The sequence below is a fragment of the Sinocyclocheilus rhinocerous genome, unplaced genomic scaffold (assembly GCF_001515625.1).
Source record: "Sinocyclocheilus rhinocerous isolate Xijiao unplaced genomic scaffold, SAMN03320098_v1.1 scaffold299, whole genome shotgun sequence".
In the NCBI taxonomy this organism is placed as follows: domain Eukaryota; kingdom Metazoa; phylum Chordata; class Actinopteri; order Cypriniformes; family Cyprinidae; genus Sinocyclocheilus; species Sinocyclocheilus rhinocerous.
In genome coordinates, this window is record NW_015652998.1 from 3199617 (window position 1) to 3216741 (window position 17125).

Consider the following 17125-nt stretch of genomic DNA (forward strand, 5'->3'; position numbering starts at 1 on the left):
AAACACGTAGAGGCTCGGCACAGTCCAGGTCTGTGCATGTTGCGGGAATCACTGATGCATTTCAACACAAGCGGTGCTTGTGTTTTGAGTCGCGTCTCATAAAACAAGTGTTCCCAATTCTGGTTGCCAGATCTATTTAGTCATAAGTATAATTTTTTTGTAATCCAAACAACAACAGAATTCGGACACAACGGCGTCAGGACCGGAGGGCATTAATCTGTTAGTCCAAAGTGATCCCTATACTGCACTGCTTCATGCCGTGCAGTTGATCCCGCTAGAGTTAATGTGGTAGACACTGTAGAGGCTGTTATGTAATCCAGTTTCTTCAGTTATTAATAATGTCCTGTCAACATGTCCACTTCTCTCTATACCTTTTAACAGGCTCCACAGCTTTCCGCCACCTCTGAAACACCTAAAATGGTACATTGATAAAAGATCCGCTGTGCGACGTTAGCGGGTTGTCGTGCACTGGTGACAGATACATTGTTAGCCTGTAGTGCACAGTATGTTAGGCCAAAACATGGACAATGGGTAATGGTGAAAAGTGAATAATTTCACTGAATAAAGCCATACAGTGTCAAAAGCAAAATGAGTAATGAAAGCTCTCAGTTCTCTAACAGCGAGGGTTTGGATGTTTTGGGCTGAATGATGCCATTAAAGTGACCCTATTATGCCTTTTCGAATATTACCTTTCATGCAGTGTGTCATGTAGCTGTATGTGAACATAAACTATCTGCAAAGTTGTGAAGCCGACAGTGCACGATAAATAAAGTTCAGAGCCGTAGTTCACTGAGAAGCTATCATTCTCGCGAAGAAGTCATTATCGCGAACGATTTCTTCGATTTCATAATCGCGCAATAAAATCGTCTGCGATTTCTTTGCGTAACTTGTCAGTGAACTACGGCTATGTGTAGTAAATTCTGCTCCATCTGAAAGCACATGATGATGATTTCCTGCTGATTACAGAACCGGCATTACTATCAAAATGCGCATGACAATCGTATTCGATTAATCGTGCAGCCCTACATCATCAGACTCCGAATTGGTAAGGTACAATCAATACCATCTTTTCTATGTATTGACAAGTCTCCAGGGCTTTCATTCCATCATGGCAATGGGCATTTCGTTTCCGACACGTGCTGTACGCGGTAGACCAATCCAGAGCCAATCTCTCTACGGCTCTGGACCAATCACAAAGGACTGCGCCATCTGACCAATCACAGCAATGAGGGCTCACGGAAAGGAGGAGTTTTAGAGAGACTGATTCTTTGAACTGCTTCGCACGAGTCGTTTACGAATCATTTAGAAATGAGGTCAAATTAAATCTATTTTTTGAGAAGACTAAAGTGTTTTTTGACCTTGCATGCATGTAAACCTGTTTTAGGAGACTCTTAGGGATAATAGGGGCACTTTAAAGTTTATGCCATCCTTAGTTGGGATGAAAATGAAAATTCACCCAATCTGTTTTCTAAATGCATGTTGCAGATGTTATTGTGAATGTTTCATCTGTGTATATGTTTCCTTTTTTTGACCTCGTAATGTTTGATCAAAATGTCATAACTGGTAGAAGACTTCTCTTTGGTGACATATGCAGGACTTATCCAATTATCTGCCTCCACTTTTGAGTGCAACCAAGTGTGCCGCACACATCCTGAAAAGTGTTCACTCACCCCCTGATGGCTGGCTGCAGTATAGGTCATAAAATAATCAAATAAAATATAAAATAAAATAACATTTCAAATGATTTTTTTCCCAAAAGTGGTTTCCATCGTCTTATTAAGTGTTAATTTTTCTAATAAGTTTGCTATTAGTTAGTTATTTGATGCTATAAAAATGGGGTGTGGTGTGATTGGGTCTGCTGGAGTGTGGGTGGTACTTTGACACCTCAACTCCAGCTCATGATCACTAGTGCGCAGACTCGGGCTCCAAATGACATCATCGGCGCAAGATAACAGTGTCGTCAGAGATGTGTCATCCAACTTTTTTTACAGTCTATGAGTGCAATGCAATCAACAACCGATGTGTAGAACCAAGTCCCCGGCCAACATTTTCATTGCGTCTAAAGTGGTATACTGTCTAGCAGGTACTACATTTGGTTTGAAACTTACTGCATGACTGTTTAAAAAAAGTATGTTCCATATAGTAAATATGAGTATAGTATGAAATATTCACACTGAAATTCGACATACATCTGCCATCGTGCCATGTCATTACTGTTACGTGACCTAGCAGTGTCAGTTGCATTGCTTCACTGCCATTCATGAATGCCATAGTAAAGTGTCTATCAAATGTGAACTCCAGAATCTAAGTGGAAGTAGAAAGTTTTCCAGGTACTTTCTGTTTACTGTTTTTCAAATATGAATTTGGACATACTACTCTTTTTAGTGTACTGTTTTTGCCTACTGTAGTATATTGTATGGAAGTATACCTATTTCGACGCACTTTTTTTGTTTTCTGATCATTCTCTACATTCGGATATGCATCAAAATACAGAAGAGAAGAGAAGATCTGTTGTTCCGTTTCATTGTGACTTTAACACACAAACTCTATTCCAAAACCAAGTTAGCTCCCTTACTACACATAGACAGCATCCTAACCATACATAAAAGCTCTCAAAGTAACTGATTTGTAATGCAGTGCATCAGTTGATTTCAGTACAATTTGATGTTTGCATGTTGCTAAGCTAGTACTCTAATAAGCATAAAAATACATAGCACACAACTTTTTTTGGTAAAATAATTACAAGGAACTTTTTATTGACACTTTTTCAGTATTTATAGTACTTTTTTCGTCCTCCATCTTAGCTTGTTGCAGTGCATTTTGGGATTGAATTCTCTGCAAAAGGATACATGTTATGCTACCTTACTAAATGTAGTATCTGGAGCACTGTGGTTCAATATTCAAATGGTGTTAATGCCAAACTGTGCCATTTGTTTGCCAAATGTGTGAATATACAGAACTTAGTCACATTTTGTAATCGTTTTAACACTGTTTAGTGCATTTTTAAATGCAATATTAACATGTGCATTGCCCCTTTCATCAAGATGTTATTTTAACAGCCTATGCAGAAATACAAAAATCTAATTATTTTAAATATAAATGTTAATTCTTTTAAATACTCTTACTGAAAATACAATGTCATGCTTTTACTTATGTCTGTCCCTGTTCTTTATGCTTATTATTATATTCAGTGTGTGTGTGTGTGTACACGTACACAATATTTTTTTGTGGTTTTGGTTGTACAATATTCCAATATTATATCATTTTGTAAGTCCATATTATGAGGCTTGCTCTGTCAGCATATGCAAATTCTTTTTAAATGATTCTGGGTCAGTGAGTTATTTAAATATATGTTGCATGTGTGTGTACACGTACACAATATTTTTTTGTGGTTTTGGTTGTACAATATTCCAATATTATATCATTTTTGTAAGTCCATATTATGAGGCTTGCTCTGTCAGCATATGCAAATTCTTTTTAAATGATTCTGGGTCAGTGAGTTATTTAAATATATGTTGCATGCAGTGACAATTCGGCATGTATTTGACGTGTCGTCTCCGGTAGCATTAGCACAGTTGTTTGTGGTCTCGGCCTAAGACTGAAGCTTATATGTTAACATTATAAGGACATTGACAGGCATAAACACTGTTATGCTGCCAGGTGTGCTTGTCGGTGATGCATGAATTGTCTAAAAGAGACAACCGTAACAGTTGTGCATTTTCTGCCACACACAGGTAGGGGTTATTCCCATATCATGGTCTAACACACAGGCGGGATGTTATGTGTTTACATCCTTCATGTTTCAGCTAAAGGTTTACTGTCAGTCACAGGCATCCAGAACTTTCCCACAGGAGCAAATGAGGAGGAAGAGAGAACCTGTTCAGTGTAATAGAGCCGTCGATTGCACAATGTGAGACAGTCATGAAGACAGGCAACCGTAACAGAGCTTGTTAAGATGAACATAAGATGAAGCGAAACCACAATAGACTCATCCATAGAGGAATGTGGAGTCTGATACACAGACAAGATTTCCCTTCTAATGAAAGTGAAGCTTGAATGACATCTTGAGAAAATAAAGAGCTACACTAGGTTACTACTGCATGTGAGAAGAGACTAGCTCCGTTTTAAAACCTGCGGAGTTGCTTATCTAGACAGCATTTAAGGCACCATAAAATCTGTCTAATTGATTTTGAGCATAAAACCAGCTTTGTTTGTGTCCTTTGCGAAGTTTGAAATCCCACAATGCACTGTGACTCAGTGACAGATATCCCTGCTGGGGAAAAAAACAAGCTGTTTGATTGTTTTAGAGTGGTTTGGGTACTGATTTAAGCATTTTATTTCCCAGCAGGATTTTCAGCTATAATTATCCATAGGGATTGAAAAAAAGCCTCTGTTAAAGAGTTAAGCCATGAGCCAAACCAGCCATCTACGAGGTTAATCACAACATTACAAACTTTGTTTTGAAGCAGAACAGCTTCAGTAATAATAAATCAATGTGTATGTATATATTATGTTAATTTTAAGTTTTTCACCAGGATTTGCACTGTTAAACACAATTTATTATAAGTTGAAATAAAGCAAGCTGATGGCAAAAGGGTATACCATCGATCAACATCCTTGTAGCTCACTGTAAGTCTGTCTTTTATATGGAAAAAATGTTTACTTCCAGAACCCGACTGTTGCACTCTATTAAAAATGTAGATACTGATTAAAAATTGGCTGTTTATGCTGAATTGTCCTATGTATTTTATACTTATTAAAGTGTTGTGTCATTAGCAACACACTAACATCCCACTATTAAAATTCACTCCGAGTCGTGCACCTCATGTGCAGAGTGCTATTTGTGTGGCTGCCTATGTAGAGCACTTATGCAGTCCCATGACAGTTAGGATGCTCCCTTTGACGGTAGCTGCTTAGACAACAAAACGGCTTGCTAGGTTTTGGAACAGAGCTTATATTTTACGTTTAATAAGCAAACAGGGAAGAAGGTGCTTATTTTAGAAAGTGATGAAGGCATTGTGCATGTTAGTATAATTTGAATTTGCAATGTGCCAGGGTTATTAACTCAAACCATAAAGAAACATATTTGTTCCTTGACATAAAATAAACGTTAACTGAAATAAAATAAAATAAAATAAATAAATAAAAAAACTTGAACTTATTTAATTTCTGTTAGTTGCCAAGGCAACATTTCTCATTTTCATTTAGTTCAACATGATGTACTGAAATCACTAAAATCAAAATTAATATGGACATTCAAAACTATACTAATACTATCGCAGTGATACTAAAATAACACTTCAGTGTGCATTTTATCATAATAATATCAAGCTATATCTAATTTTGATGAATGCAGCTTCTTCTTGATTCGTTTTCGTACATGCTCTTCTATACGAGTATGCTTTGCTCTAGGTGTACCTTGTTTTTATTTATATGTAAATATGTGTAAATTATACACCCCTGAGGTACTCCCATTAAGAGCAGGTCTTTTTTCTGCTTACCTTGGCTGTATTTTTTTATTTTTTTTTGCTGAAGCACACCGTAGTTTACTGCTTATTAGCTCCAGAATATAATATTTTGGTGTGTGTTTATGGTGTGTGTAGAGAAAGAAAGAGCTGCTGCAAACCTGCACATTGGAGATTTAATCCCAAATCACAGTGTATTCTGTGTCTGAACCGGCCACAATTCAGTAGTCAGCGGCTGTTGCTCGGCAACATGCACCACAGTCCAACATCTTGTGAAGTGAAGAGCCAAGCTGCTGTTTTCCATCTCAACCTTGAACCGCTCTCTCTCTCTATTCATTTGCTCTCCATTCCTCCCTACTGGGACTGTTGCTCATCAGGCATTTCACATGTTCTCCTGTTTCTCTCTTGTCTATTCTTCCTATTAAGTTTCTTCTCACTCCGATAAGCCGCATGTTGTGCTCTGGAACATCTCATTATTGTTCATATATACACAAACTGCTTGTCTATCTCGTCAAATTTCTGTCTTTCAGAATGCTGTGTGAGTGCATCTCAGCCCTCTAGAGTACTGGGAGAAGGCAAAGATGGGGACAAATAGGGACTTTATGTTCTTGTGGAAGAGGCATTATGTTCTGCGTTGTCTGTCTTTCCCTCTCGCTCTGTCTTTCTCTCGCTCTCTTCATCTGACTGTGCCATGACGTCTTTTAGTGGAGTCAGAAAAGTGCCAAAGATTTGTTGAAATGCTGTCTCTGGTCACACACATTTGCTTCTTCACATTGAGAAGAAAAAGAAATGCATAAAAAAAAAAGAAATGCATAAATGTTGCATATCGCCATTGTTTCTGCTGGGTGAGTGCTTTCTAATTTATTTATTTTTTGTTTGTTTGTTTTATTTACCCTCCCCCAGACCCGTCAAATGGCCAAGGGCCCCTGAATCAATAACAAACTAGAAATTGGTTTATTTTAGCTCATGATAAACTGGATAGCATTAGCATTAATGAAGTAAAGAGTTTCATAAATAAGCATATTCCTCTACAATAGTGGTTCTCAACCAGGGGGCCGGGGCCCACTAGGGGGCCTCAGCAAACCTCCTAGGGGGATGCGGGATGACTTAAAAATATGTCAACTAAATTATTGTTAATATATTACAATAATATAACTTGAATATTAAATATATCATCTATAATATTAAATAATCGATTTAATATATATGAAAACACTAAAAAACACATAAAATCAACTATGTTTAAAATTATATTTATTTTCCCTCAATATCTATTGTAATAATTGAAGAACAAGCAGTTTTTGACATTTCTGGAGTCACAAAATGAATTGTGGTTAATTAATTTATCAATACTGGCAGTTTCCGATAATAAAAAAGTGTGAAATAAAGTGGATTTGTCATAATTACAACAGAAATGCTCAGCGTTTTTGTTTTCTAGTCTTAAATGACCTAGATTTGTTAACTACAAAAAAATCATTAGAATAATCATGATTAATTACTTTAATCTATTGATAGCACTAATATTTGTCATTTTTAAAGTCTATTTTATAAGTATAACAAAGCTACAGGAATTGTTTTGCTTTTCTCTAGAGAAAAAGGCTGTAGTAATCTTACGTGTCTCCTCAGATGTCTCAGAAGAAATCTCAGCAGTGTTTCACATTGTCCTCGGTTTTCCCAAAATAGCAAAGTCTGCATTCAAAAGATAGAGCATCACTTTGTTTCAAGAAGTGGTGTGGACAGTTGGAGAACACAGAGATTTGTGCTGTTTGTGATTTCACAAAATGGTGATGGCTTGGCTCATGAATATTAATTACCTTATGCAGAAATTATTTAACATAATCTTTCACTGTTTTGATAACAAAATGTCTATATGAGGTATTGATCTTGGAGATCAAGTAGCCTATTTGTTTATTTCTATGTCAGGACAGGAATTTTGCAAATTTTTAAAAATAATTTCAGTGCCATTTTGGGTTTCATTGTGTTGCTATTTTTATTATTATTTTTTGTGTGTGGGATGTTGCCTCTTTGCATATGAGGGGATCTGGGTTCTAGTCCCCCTTAATCTAACTTTTTATTTTAATAAACCGAAAATGTAGTTGTACGTCAGTGCATATCAAATAAATGTTGATGCATTTGTCTTCAGTGGAATGGATAGCAAGCCACAGAAAAGCTGTGTGAACACCATACTTGGCCACATGTCACGTGACTTTCACTTTAATAAGTGAGGTTTGTTTGTTTTTTTGTCTTTTTCCTATTTTTATTTTTAGTGATGGTGCTTTATTTAGCATGTTAACTATTAGCATGCTAACTCCATCCAGCTGTTGTTGAACATCCTCCATCTTTACGTCTTTGTTTCTTTTTGAAAGAAATGATACTTTTTTCATTAAGAATGCATTCAGTTGAACAGTGACAGGAAATACTTGTTGGAGATGTTAGAAAAGATTTCTGTTTCAAATAAATGCTGTTGTTGTTAACGTTCTATATATCAAAGAAACCCGGGGAAAAAATTGTCATGGTTTCCTCAAAAATATTAAGCTGCACAGCTGTTTTTAAGATTGATAATAATAAGAAATATTTCTTAAGCACCAAATCAGCATATTATAATGATTTATGAAGGATTCTGATTCTGAATGATTTCTAAAGACCAGAGTTAAAAACTAAAATCATTAAAAAAAAATTGTTACTTTAAATAACATAGATGTTAATGGAAGTAAAATAATGTTAAGTTATAATGAATGTAATGAATTTTATTTGAAATTGTATTAATATTTCACAATATTACTGTTTTTACTTACATTTTGATCAAATAAATGCAGCCCTGGTGAGCATAAAATACTTCTAAAATACATTTAGAAAAAGCTGTCTTCGGGCATCTATTTGGATTTTAACAAACAAATACTTCAACCTGTATTTTTCCAACATACTGTACTACTGTTGATAAACATATTGAAGTATCTGAATCATAAAATGATGTAGTTACAAAATATCCCCAGAGAATAGCTGCAACTGACCATTGGGTTATACTTACACAACATATCAAAAGTGACTGTAACAATCAAGTTCTGTTATTTTCTTTCTGTTTTGTGTTCCTCTCAGCCGTTCCCTTCCCCCTGAGTCATCGCCTCACCATGAAGGAGGTGTTTGACTGTGAGGGGAAACCAAGGGTGGATCTACTGAAAGCCCACCTCACTAAAGAGGGCCGAGTGGAGGAGACCGTGGCCCTCCGAATCGTAAACGAAGGGGCCTCTATCTTACGCCAGGAGAAGACCATGCTGGACATAGAGGCACCTGTCACAGGTACATCCTAATTCTTTCCTCCTTCTTAAAGGCTATTATGGTGGCACATTCACCTCACGTTCAATATGAAGATAAATATACAAAGTAGTAAAGTGGATGATTTCATTTGACATGCATTTGAGTGACTATGTGTGCTGTTTTGCAGCAGGTTTGGATATATTTTCAGACAGTAGTCGATAAAGACTGTCTGTGCATTAGCATCTGTGTGTGTACTTAATGCAGTTTGTTATCTGACGCCGTCTGCATGTGTTAACTGTATATCCGTGACAACCTGCTTTGATACCATCAGCAAACAGGACTAAAGAGAAGCGAGACAGCGAGAGAATGCACAATCCTGACCTCAAATACAAAAATAAACTCCAAAACACCCGACTGGCAGTTCAAAGAATGAACAAGGCTGACAAAAACAAAAGGCGGCAAAGTGAGCAAGCACTCGAGGTGTTTCCGTATGAAGTTTACCCGTGAAGGTAGCTGTCACTTTGAAGTTCGATCCCTTGTATACGTGTGAACGTATATATGTGTGCATTTCTCCGGTATATTAATTCCCTTCTTACCTGTCATCACATCAGCTATGAGGTGAGAATAGAGGAAAAATAGTTGTAAATTAAAACTAGGGTAATGTACGTACCATAGAAAGCATGTCTTTGTCTTTTCGATGGCTTGTGCGTCTCTGCGTCTGAATGTGAAGCGCTTTTTCGCTTTTATTATCAGTGTCTGTGGATAATCAATAGAGTACTTGATACCCGCGTCCATCTGCAGGAGTGTGTCAGCACACCAGCTGGCCGTGATTTCCACTGTCTCATTTCCGCTTACTCCTGAAAGAAACAGGCCCTTGTGTAACAGCACCCAAAAAAATACAAATACACAGAGATAATGGACATAGCTTGATTAATTTTTCTTTGTAATGTGATTCTGCTCACCCAAATGGTACCGCTGGCAAAATTACAGTATTTTTAATGCTATTTTTAGTGTTTTGGTTTATTTAATTTTTAATGTGTGCTATAGGAGTGAAGTTACCATTTACACTGCAAAAACATTTTCTGTATTAGTACATTTGTCTTGTTTTGTAGTGTAAGGATTAAACAAATCTTAAAACATGATAAAGTTACTTGAAAAGCACAATTTTACAGATATTAATGTTTAGTTTCAAAGAATATATCTTGAATTAAATTTATTATTTTTCTTACTCTGTTGGCAAATATTTTTCTCGTTTAAAGCATAAACCTAAGTTTTTCTAGATTTATAAAATATGCATTCTATGCAAATATGCATGCAAACATTAATAATAATGATTGTTATTAATGTTGTGTGTGTGTGAATTTTATTGTTTTATTAATATTGTATTAGAATTTTATTTTTTTCTGGAAAACAAGAGAAAAATATTGATTTTTTTTTTTTTTTGGCAGTACGGGTGGGGCTGTAAAACTGAGACTAACTTACAGTGTTAAAATCACTGCACCAAAGGCCATTTTTGGCAGCCGAAAATGTCACATGGTCACAAGCTTCAGTGCATCAGGAGTCACTCACCGCTGTGTTCACAAAGCATTTGAGTTCATTCAAGAGTTAAATTCCACTGTGCCCTTAGATTTGTCTGGTACAGTGCAGCTGTTAAAATCCATCAGTTGATCAGAGCGACCTGCAGAGCGAGAGCGAGATAAAGAGAAAGAGAGAGAGCGTTTCTCTGCTGCAGAACACACCTACACCTCTGAGTCATCTGCATCTAACAGCTCAATATTCTCTCTCTCCCTCTCTCTATAAATCTCTTCCCATCATCCAGTTCTGCTTGCACCCTGTGTGCCTGCAGTGGGTGATGTGAGAATAAGCATCTCCCCCCTCCACACTCAGCACTGCACAGCCACTGCCACACATGAAGAGAGATACATACAATTATCACCATTTAGAGTTTACTGTGTGTGTGGGTGCGTGCTTGAATGTGTGATGTCTGTCCCTGTGCTCAGAATATTTGCCCAGATCAGCCAAAATTAGGCCAAGTGAAGTTTATGCCTGCCGATTGTCTATTATTAATATCAAAGGGATATGAAATATGCAGGAGGCACAGTGTACACAAGGACCTGTCATTGTCAGTAGATCCGCTTCCTTTGTGATGCAGCATAATGGCAAACAAAGACGTATCTTTTGCCGTTTGTCACTACCTTCACCCAGCTGTATGGCCATCACCTCATGCTATTGTTAATCAAGACTGCTTACACAATCACACAGATGTATACACACACACACAGAGAGAGAGAGAGAGCGCTGGTTCAGGCCCATTCATTTATGCTGAGAATGATTTGTGCTGTGTGCTGCTTGCTCATTAAGTCCAGCTTACATAATGAGAGGCGAGGATGAGGAGGAGAGGAGAGGAGGAAAGAGAAGAGGATATGAGGAGAGGGGAGATGAGATGTACAGATGGGAGGAGATGAGGGGGAGGAAGAGAATGAGAAGAAGAACAGATGAGAGGAGGTGAGAGGAAAGGAGTCGAACAGATTGGAGAATAAGAGATCAGAGGAAAGGGGAGAGATAAGAAGAACAGACTAAATGAGAGGAAGAAGAAAGGAGGAGATGTGAAAGGAGAAGTTGGGGAGAAGAAGAAAAGATGAGATTCTGTTCCTGTCCAGAAGAGGAGAGGAAGGATGAGATGAACATATAATATGATCGGAGATATGAGAGGGAAGGATGAAAGAAGTGAGGTGAGGAGGAGAAGAGATGAACAGAGGAGATCCTGTTCATCTCCAGAAGGGGAGAGGAGGTGAAAAGATGAAAAGAAATGAAGGAAACTAGGAGTTAACACTAGAACCGCCAGGGTTCGTTGTATACCTAAAACCGGCAGCGGGTAAAATGTACCCATGCACATGACTACTGTTTTGATATGTCTAAAAAAAGTATTATGTCACTGTATTATGCCACTGTCTTCACAAAGTAATGTCTAGTGCCACGAAATGATCATTTTTAGTCATCAACTATGTTATGTCCTGTTGTTTTATGTGCATGCTACACTAATCACTTTTCTTAACGGCTAATATAGGCTAAACCAGCCTGCATCTTAAATTAAACACGCAAATCACACAAAATAATGCATTTCAGTTTATTTTTTGACAGCCTGCAAAGCAACGGTGAAGCCTGAAACCACACATCATGAATGTACACCAAAATGTGACAAATCGACAAATGGATGTTCACTTCCAACATGTCACTTCCTCGATTTTTCACCCTTTGCAACACTTCTTAATAGATTTACATTTTTCTAACATTTACTTTTGGAACAAAATTCCTAATAAAACTAGAAAAAAAGCATTTTCTTTCTTTCTTTTTGTTTTGTTTGTAAGACAGAGATTGCAATCTTCACAAAAGTTCACAATAGGTCACTTCCTTGATTTTTTTTTCACCCGTTGCAACACTTCTTAATATATTTACATTTTTCTAACATTTACTTTTGGAACACGCAACAAACATCCTAAGAATAAAACAAGACTGCGATCAAACGTTTGCAGACTAACATTGTGCTAGAACCAGATGCGTATGGCTAAACGTGTCTTGTGACAAACGTATTTCAAGGCGTAATGGTCAGAACACCACAATCGATATCTTTCATTTTAACAAAGAAGCCTGTTCTTCAGAGAGTAAACCTTTGGGTAAATAATATGTCAATGTATTTGTAGTATACTTAGCATGAAATAAATGTATTTCAAATACATTTTTGTATATTTATTTTTTACTAGGGAAGGCATCTGTAAAGGCTTTTCAATCGCCCATTTGGCTAAATAGTTAAGTAGCTGGGATTACTATTTTAGTCAAATTAATCACATTCAATTGACTAATTTGATATAAGGACTTTTATGTGGTATTTTATCACAATAGATGTACAAATTGTACAAGTTTTTGTTATAAATGATCGAAATCAGTACACAAAGTCAGATCAAACTATGGTCAATTTTGGTTTTTGGCCCTCCTGTAAAGTTGGTGAAATGTCACTTACGCCCTTCTGGTTCTCACCCCTCGATATAATCTATGATGTAACGAATTTTTATGATTACCCCGAGTTTATTGGTGTTATTCTCTTATTAAAATTATAAATGATATAACTAAACAAATGAATAATTAATTAGGTGAAACTGCACGCTTAAATTTGTCCTTGCATCATACATCCTATGCAGTGCGGTGAATTATTATTGCTCATATACTGTCTATTGAACAAAAACATAGTTGATGACTAAAAAAAAAAGAAACATTTCATGAACCTAGACATGAAGACAGTGGCATAATACAGTGACATAATACGTTTTTTTTTTTGCCATTTTAAAACAGTAGTCATAGGTAAATTTTACCCACTGGCGGTTTTAGGTATACAATGAGCCTTGGCAGTTACAGTTTTTCTGAATTGCTAAAACACATTTCTTGAAACCATCACTCATTTTCTCAAAACCTTAAACACAAATCCAAATACTCAAAATAAATTCACGAAACCTCTGACTCTTGCATCAAAATCAAACAATCACTGCAAAACCATTTCACTTGCACTCAAAATCAAACGGTGCTCTCAGATCACACACACATGAGTCAATAAAATAAACACTACAGAGCATTCATTAGACACTACAGAGAAAAATGGAGACCACCGCATTCAGAACATTACAGAAAAAAAGTATATTGTATTGAGTAAACAATTTTGCAATTCTGTAAAAAAGTATAATTGCAACTGAGTAAGGTGAATATATTGTATAGCAGTGGCGTTCCATCCATATAAGCTGTGAATGCTTCGCATACCCAGGCCATTTGAGAGAATAAGTTCACGGGATAATTCATATAAACATGATTATAAGTTGATCCATTGTCATTTGAAATGTAACTTAAAGCTTAAAGAGTTAGGAATAAGTACATAAAATGATTTTTTTGCCAAATGGCAGTAATTTTCTGTAAATCTACGTCAGTTATGGTTGCTTCCGGGTTTCTCCGCAGCTTTCTCGCCTCCGCTCTGTTGCTATGACTCGTCAGGATTGTAGCGCGTTCTCAGTGATTTGCTGGTCTGCGGCAGATTTAATGCGCGAGGTAGCGCTCACCCAAGCGGAAAAATGCACTGTTGCTGCCAGATCTCCATTGCCGACAATTACATTGTGTTTGATGCAAAACCAACTCGACTAAATCAAAAGAAAAAAAACACTGTAACTGTATATTTTTGTTTTCTCAAGCAAAGCAAAATTTAAAAGTCCACTGAAAACATATCTTCTTACATTTTTGGTCATAGACAACGTATGTTGAAGATATACGTTATTGTCAACGTTATTGCCTAAGCGGTAAATAAAAAAAAATCCGGGTTTCTCCGCAGCTTTCTCGCCTCCGCTCTGTTGCTATGACTCGTCAGGATTGTAGCGCGTTCTCAGTGATTTGCTGGTCTGCGGCAGATTTAATGCGCGAGGTAAACTGTCCGCAAAGCGCTCGCCCAAGCAGAAAAATGCACTGTTGCTGTCAGATCTCCATTGCCGACAATTACATTGTGTTTGATGCAAAACCAACTCGACTAAATCAAAAGAACTGTATATTTTTATTTTCTCAAGCAAAGCAAATTTTAAAAGTCCACTGAACAACTTACATTTTTGGTCATAGATAACGTTTGTTGAAGATATACGTTATTGTCAACGTTATTGCCTAAGCGGTAAATAAATAAATAAATGTTTATAAAAACGTGGGCTATATAAAATTTTAATACAGTTTTTCTGAATTGCTAAAACACTGAACCCCAATCTCTGAACCAAATTCTCGCTAGCTTAAACCAATTTGTCGAATAAAGCACTCTTTCTGTTAAACCTTAAACACGTTCAGGCAGTTAGGCTCTATTTGCAAATCTTATGCACTCTTTTTGCAAAACTCTAAACACATTCTCATTCACTTAAACACTTATCACACTGTGATGCATTTGTGCTGCAAAATGCTAAACACAAGCGGCAAAAGTTAAACACAACTAAAGCACAGTTGTCATCGTTTACACACTGCATAACGCCATGTTCCATCCACTTTCACACGCTGTGTTCTGCTCTCCAGCAGTTCTATGGCAAATTGGTCTTGTCGTGAACGCATTACCAGCTTCTCGTTGCGGTAAGGAAGAATGTCCAATTGCCACAGCTGTTCGACCTGTTGGAGAATAGGATCTCGCGCTGCAGAAAGGGAAGTGAGTAAGCACTGTTGAGGCGATACCTGGTGCAGAAGAAGCCCATCTGGTCCTTGCAGCACCCAACCGAGCTGCGTGTGTACAGCAGCTGGTCCGCCATCGGGGCCCAATCTAATGGGTTCCTTCGCAGCGATTAAACCTGGGTAGTCGGATCCGATTAAGAGTAGAGGCTGAATTTTACTAAATGATGGAAGGGGAATACCCCGTAAGTGACAATAGCTCCGCTGAAGTCTCTTGATCGGGTATGTTTGCTCAGTCAGAGTCAGGAAAGGTGCGGAGAATACACCGGCTAGGTTGTACCTTTCGTTCGGTTTGGACTGGGATGAAAGCTGAAACTGGACTGATCGTCCCTCCATTTGAGTAACATCATGTCGAATGGTTCGAAGGGCCATAACCTCCTTCTTTCCTTGTAGGCGTAGTTGCTGGACCGCCGCAGGGAGAATAATGCTGCGCTGTGCCCCATCATCAAGGATGGCGTAGGTTTGTATAGACTTCTCGCCTTTCCATAGTAGCACGGGGGTGACCTTTAGGAAGACACGTCCTGTAGAGCTAGGTGGTGTCACGTAGATGCGGTCGCTTGCTGTTGTAACTAGCATGATGCTCGGGCCCTGCTCTGCTATGCGATGGAGAACTCTGAGGTGCACATCCCCACACTCCAGGCATGGTTTCTTCAGTGTGCACTCATTACAATTGTGGCTGGTGCGTCCGCATTTCCAGCATCTCTTGCCATTTCTTATCCATTTGATAAGTCGCTCAGGTGGGCATTCAGTGATCTCATTGCACTGAGAGAGGTAGTGCTCTTCACTGTGACAGAATAAACACAGGCGCTTTGTTCTCTTGTCAGGTCGCTGGTTTGTAAAAGCCTCTGTTCGGACGGGCTGTACTTCCTTAACCTTCTTGGGCTGATTACTCCCATGATAGAAAGAGACAGACTAGGTCTGTGGCTTAATAATAGCAGGACGCTCTCTACGTGCAGCCGGAGCCTTCTCAGTGTGGTAGCGCTGAGCCATCTTTGATGAAAGCCGTTGAGCTTCAGCCTTGACCTTCAACCACTCTGTAAGGTCATGTAAATTATATGGATTCAGACTGTCTGTACTCAGTCTTCCCCTTAACTGGAGGTGCTCTATGAAACCATCCCTGTAGTGTTTAGGGAGTTTACTAAGCAGCCTGTCAACATGTCCGGTACAGGTAAGCTCTCGTCCATGTGGTCCCTCCAGGGACGTAAGCATGCCCACTAGAAGGTCAACGTTTAGAGCAAAGTTCTGAAATGCTTTAGATTCTCCAGCCTTGATATCTGGTGAGTTCATTAGAGCCGCAACCTCACTTTGTGCAAGCTGGTGGTGTTGGCCATATTGGCGCTGCAAGGCTGCCATGGCTGCCGAGTAAGGTGCAGGGTGATGACGGCACGCTTGAGCGATCAGCTTCGCCTCATCCAGGACCAGCTGCTCCATTAGCACACGATATTTGTAGTGTTCGGTGAGATCAGTGCGGGGATTCAGCAGATTATCTAAGGCTATTTTCAGATCTGTGAACTCCCTCTCACTGTCATTCACAAGTTTTGGCAGTGATGGGACTGGGACTGGTTGCAACGGAGGTGCAGCAAGTACTGGCTGGTATACTGGACGTGTGGGGGCTGCCATATGTGGAATGGCGGGTGCCACTGGAGGAGGATACCAGTTCTGCACTGAAGTCTGCATGAAGGGCTGAGGAGCATAATATCCAGTGATCACGGGTGAAGGCTGATATGAATCTAACACAGGCAATGGTTGGCCCTGTGACTGACTATGTTCAGGGATCTGTAATTGGTAAGCTGGTGGCACCAGAGTACGGTGTACGGTTGTGGATATTGGCAGCTTCACTGATGTGATGGTGTGAGGCAATGAGGATATAAGATTATAGGAAGAAGGACGGGACACTGCACTGCATGCTGCTGTGTGTGGAACAGACGGTTGTAGCGTAGGTGTGCTGTACACCATATGAGCTGTAGTCTGGGATGTCTGCCACCGTACTGATTCGCTCTGGCGGACCGCCATCAGCGCTCTGTACACGCACAACTACGTCACATGCACGTTGAGGAGACTACCCTTACAAATGAATAAGGAATTTAGTAGACTGCAAGAGCAGTATTGTGCTGAATATTGAATAGTACTGAATGTTTGTATATATTCAGCACTTGGATACTGCAAAAATACTGCAGTCC

The 17125-nt window shown here is 38.6% G+C and overlaps 1 protein-coding gene across 2 annotated transcripts in view; it reads left to right on the plus strand.

Annotated features, from left to right (window-relative positions):
• The window catches only part of LOC107715410 (serine/threonine-protein phosphatase 2B catalytic subunit alpha isoform-like), a 60756-nt gene that overhangs the window by 11867 nt on the left and 31764 nt on the right, over positions 1-17125 (plus strand). For both annotated transcript variants that reach the window (XM_016521542.1, XM_016521541.1), the window contains exon 2: positions 8562-8762. In XM_016521542.1, the coding sequence (XP_016377028.1) occupies positions 8562-8762 (201 nt within the window). The remainder of the gene's footprint in view (positions 1-8561; positions 8763-17125) is intronic.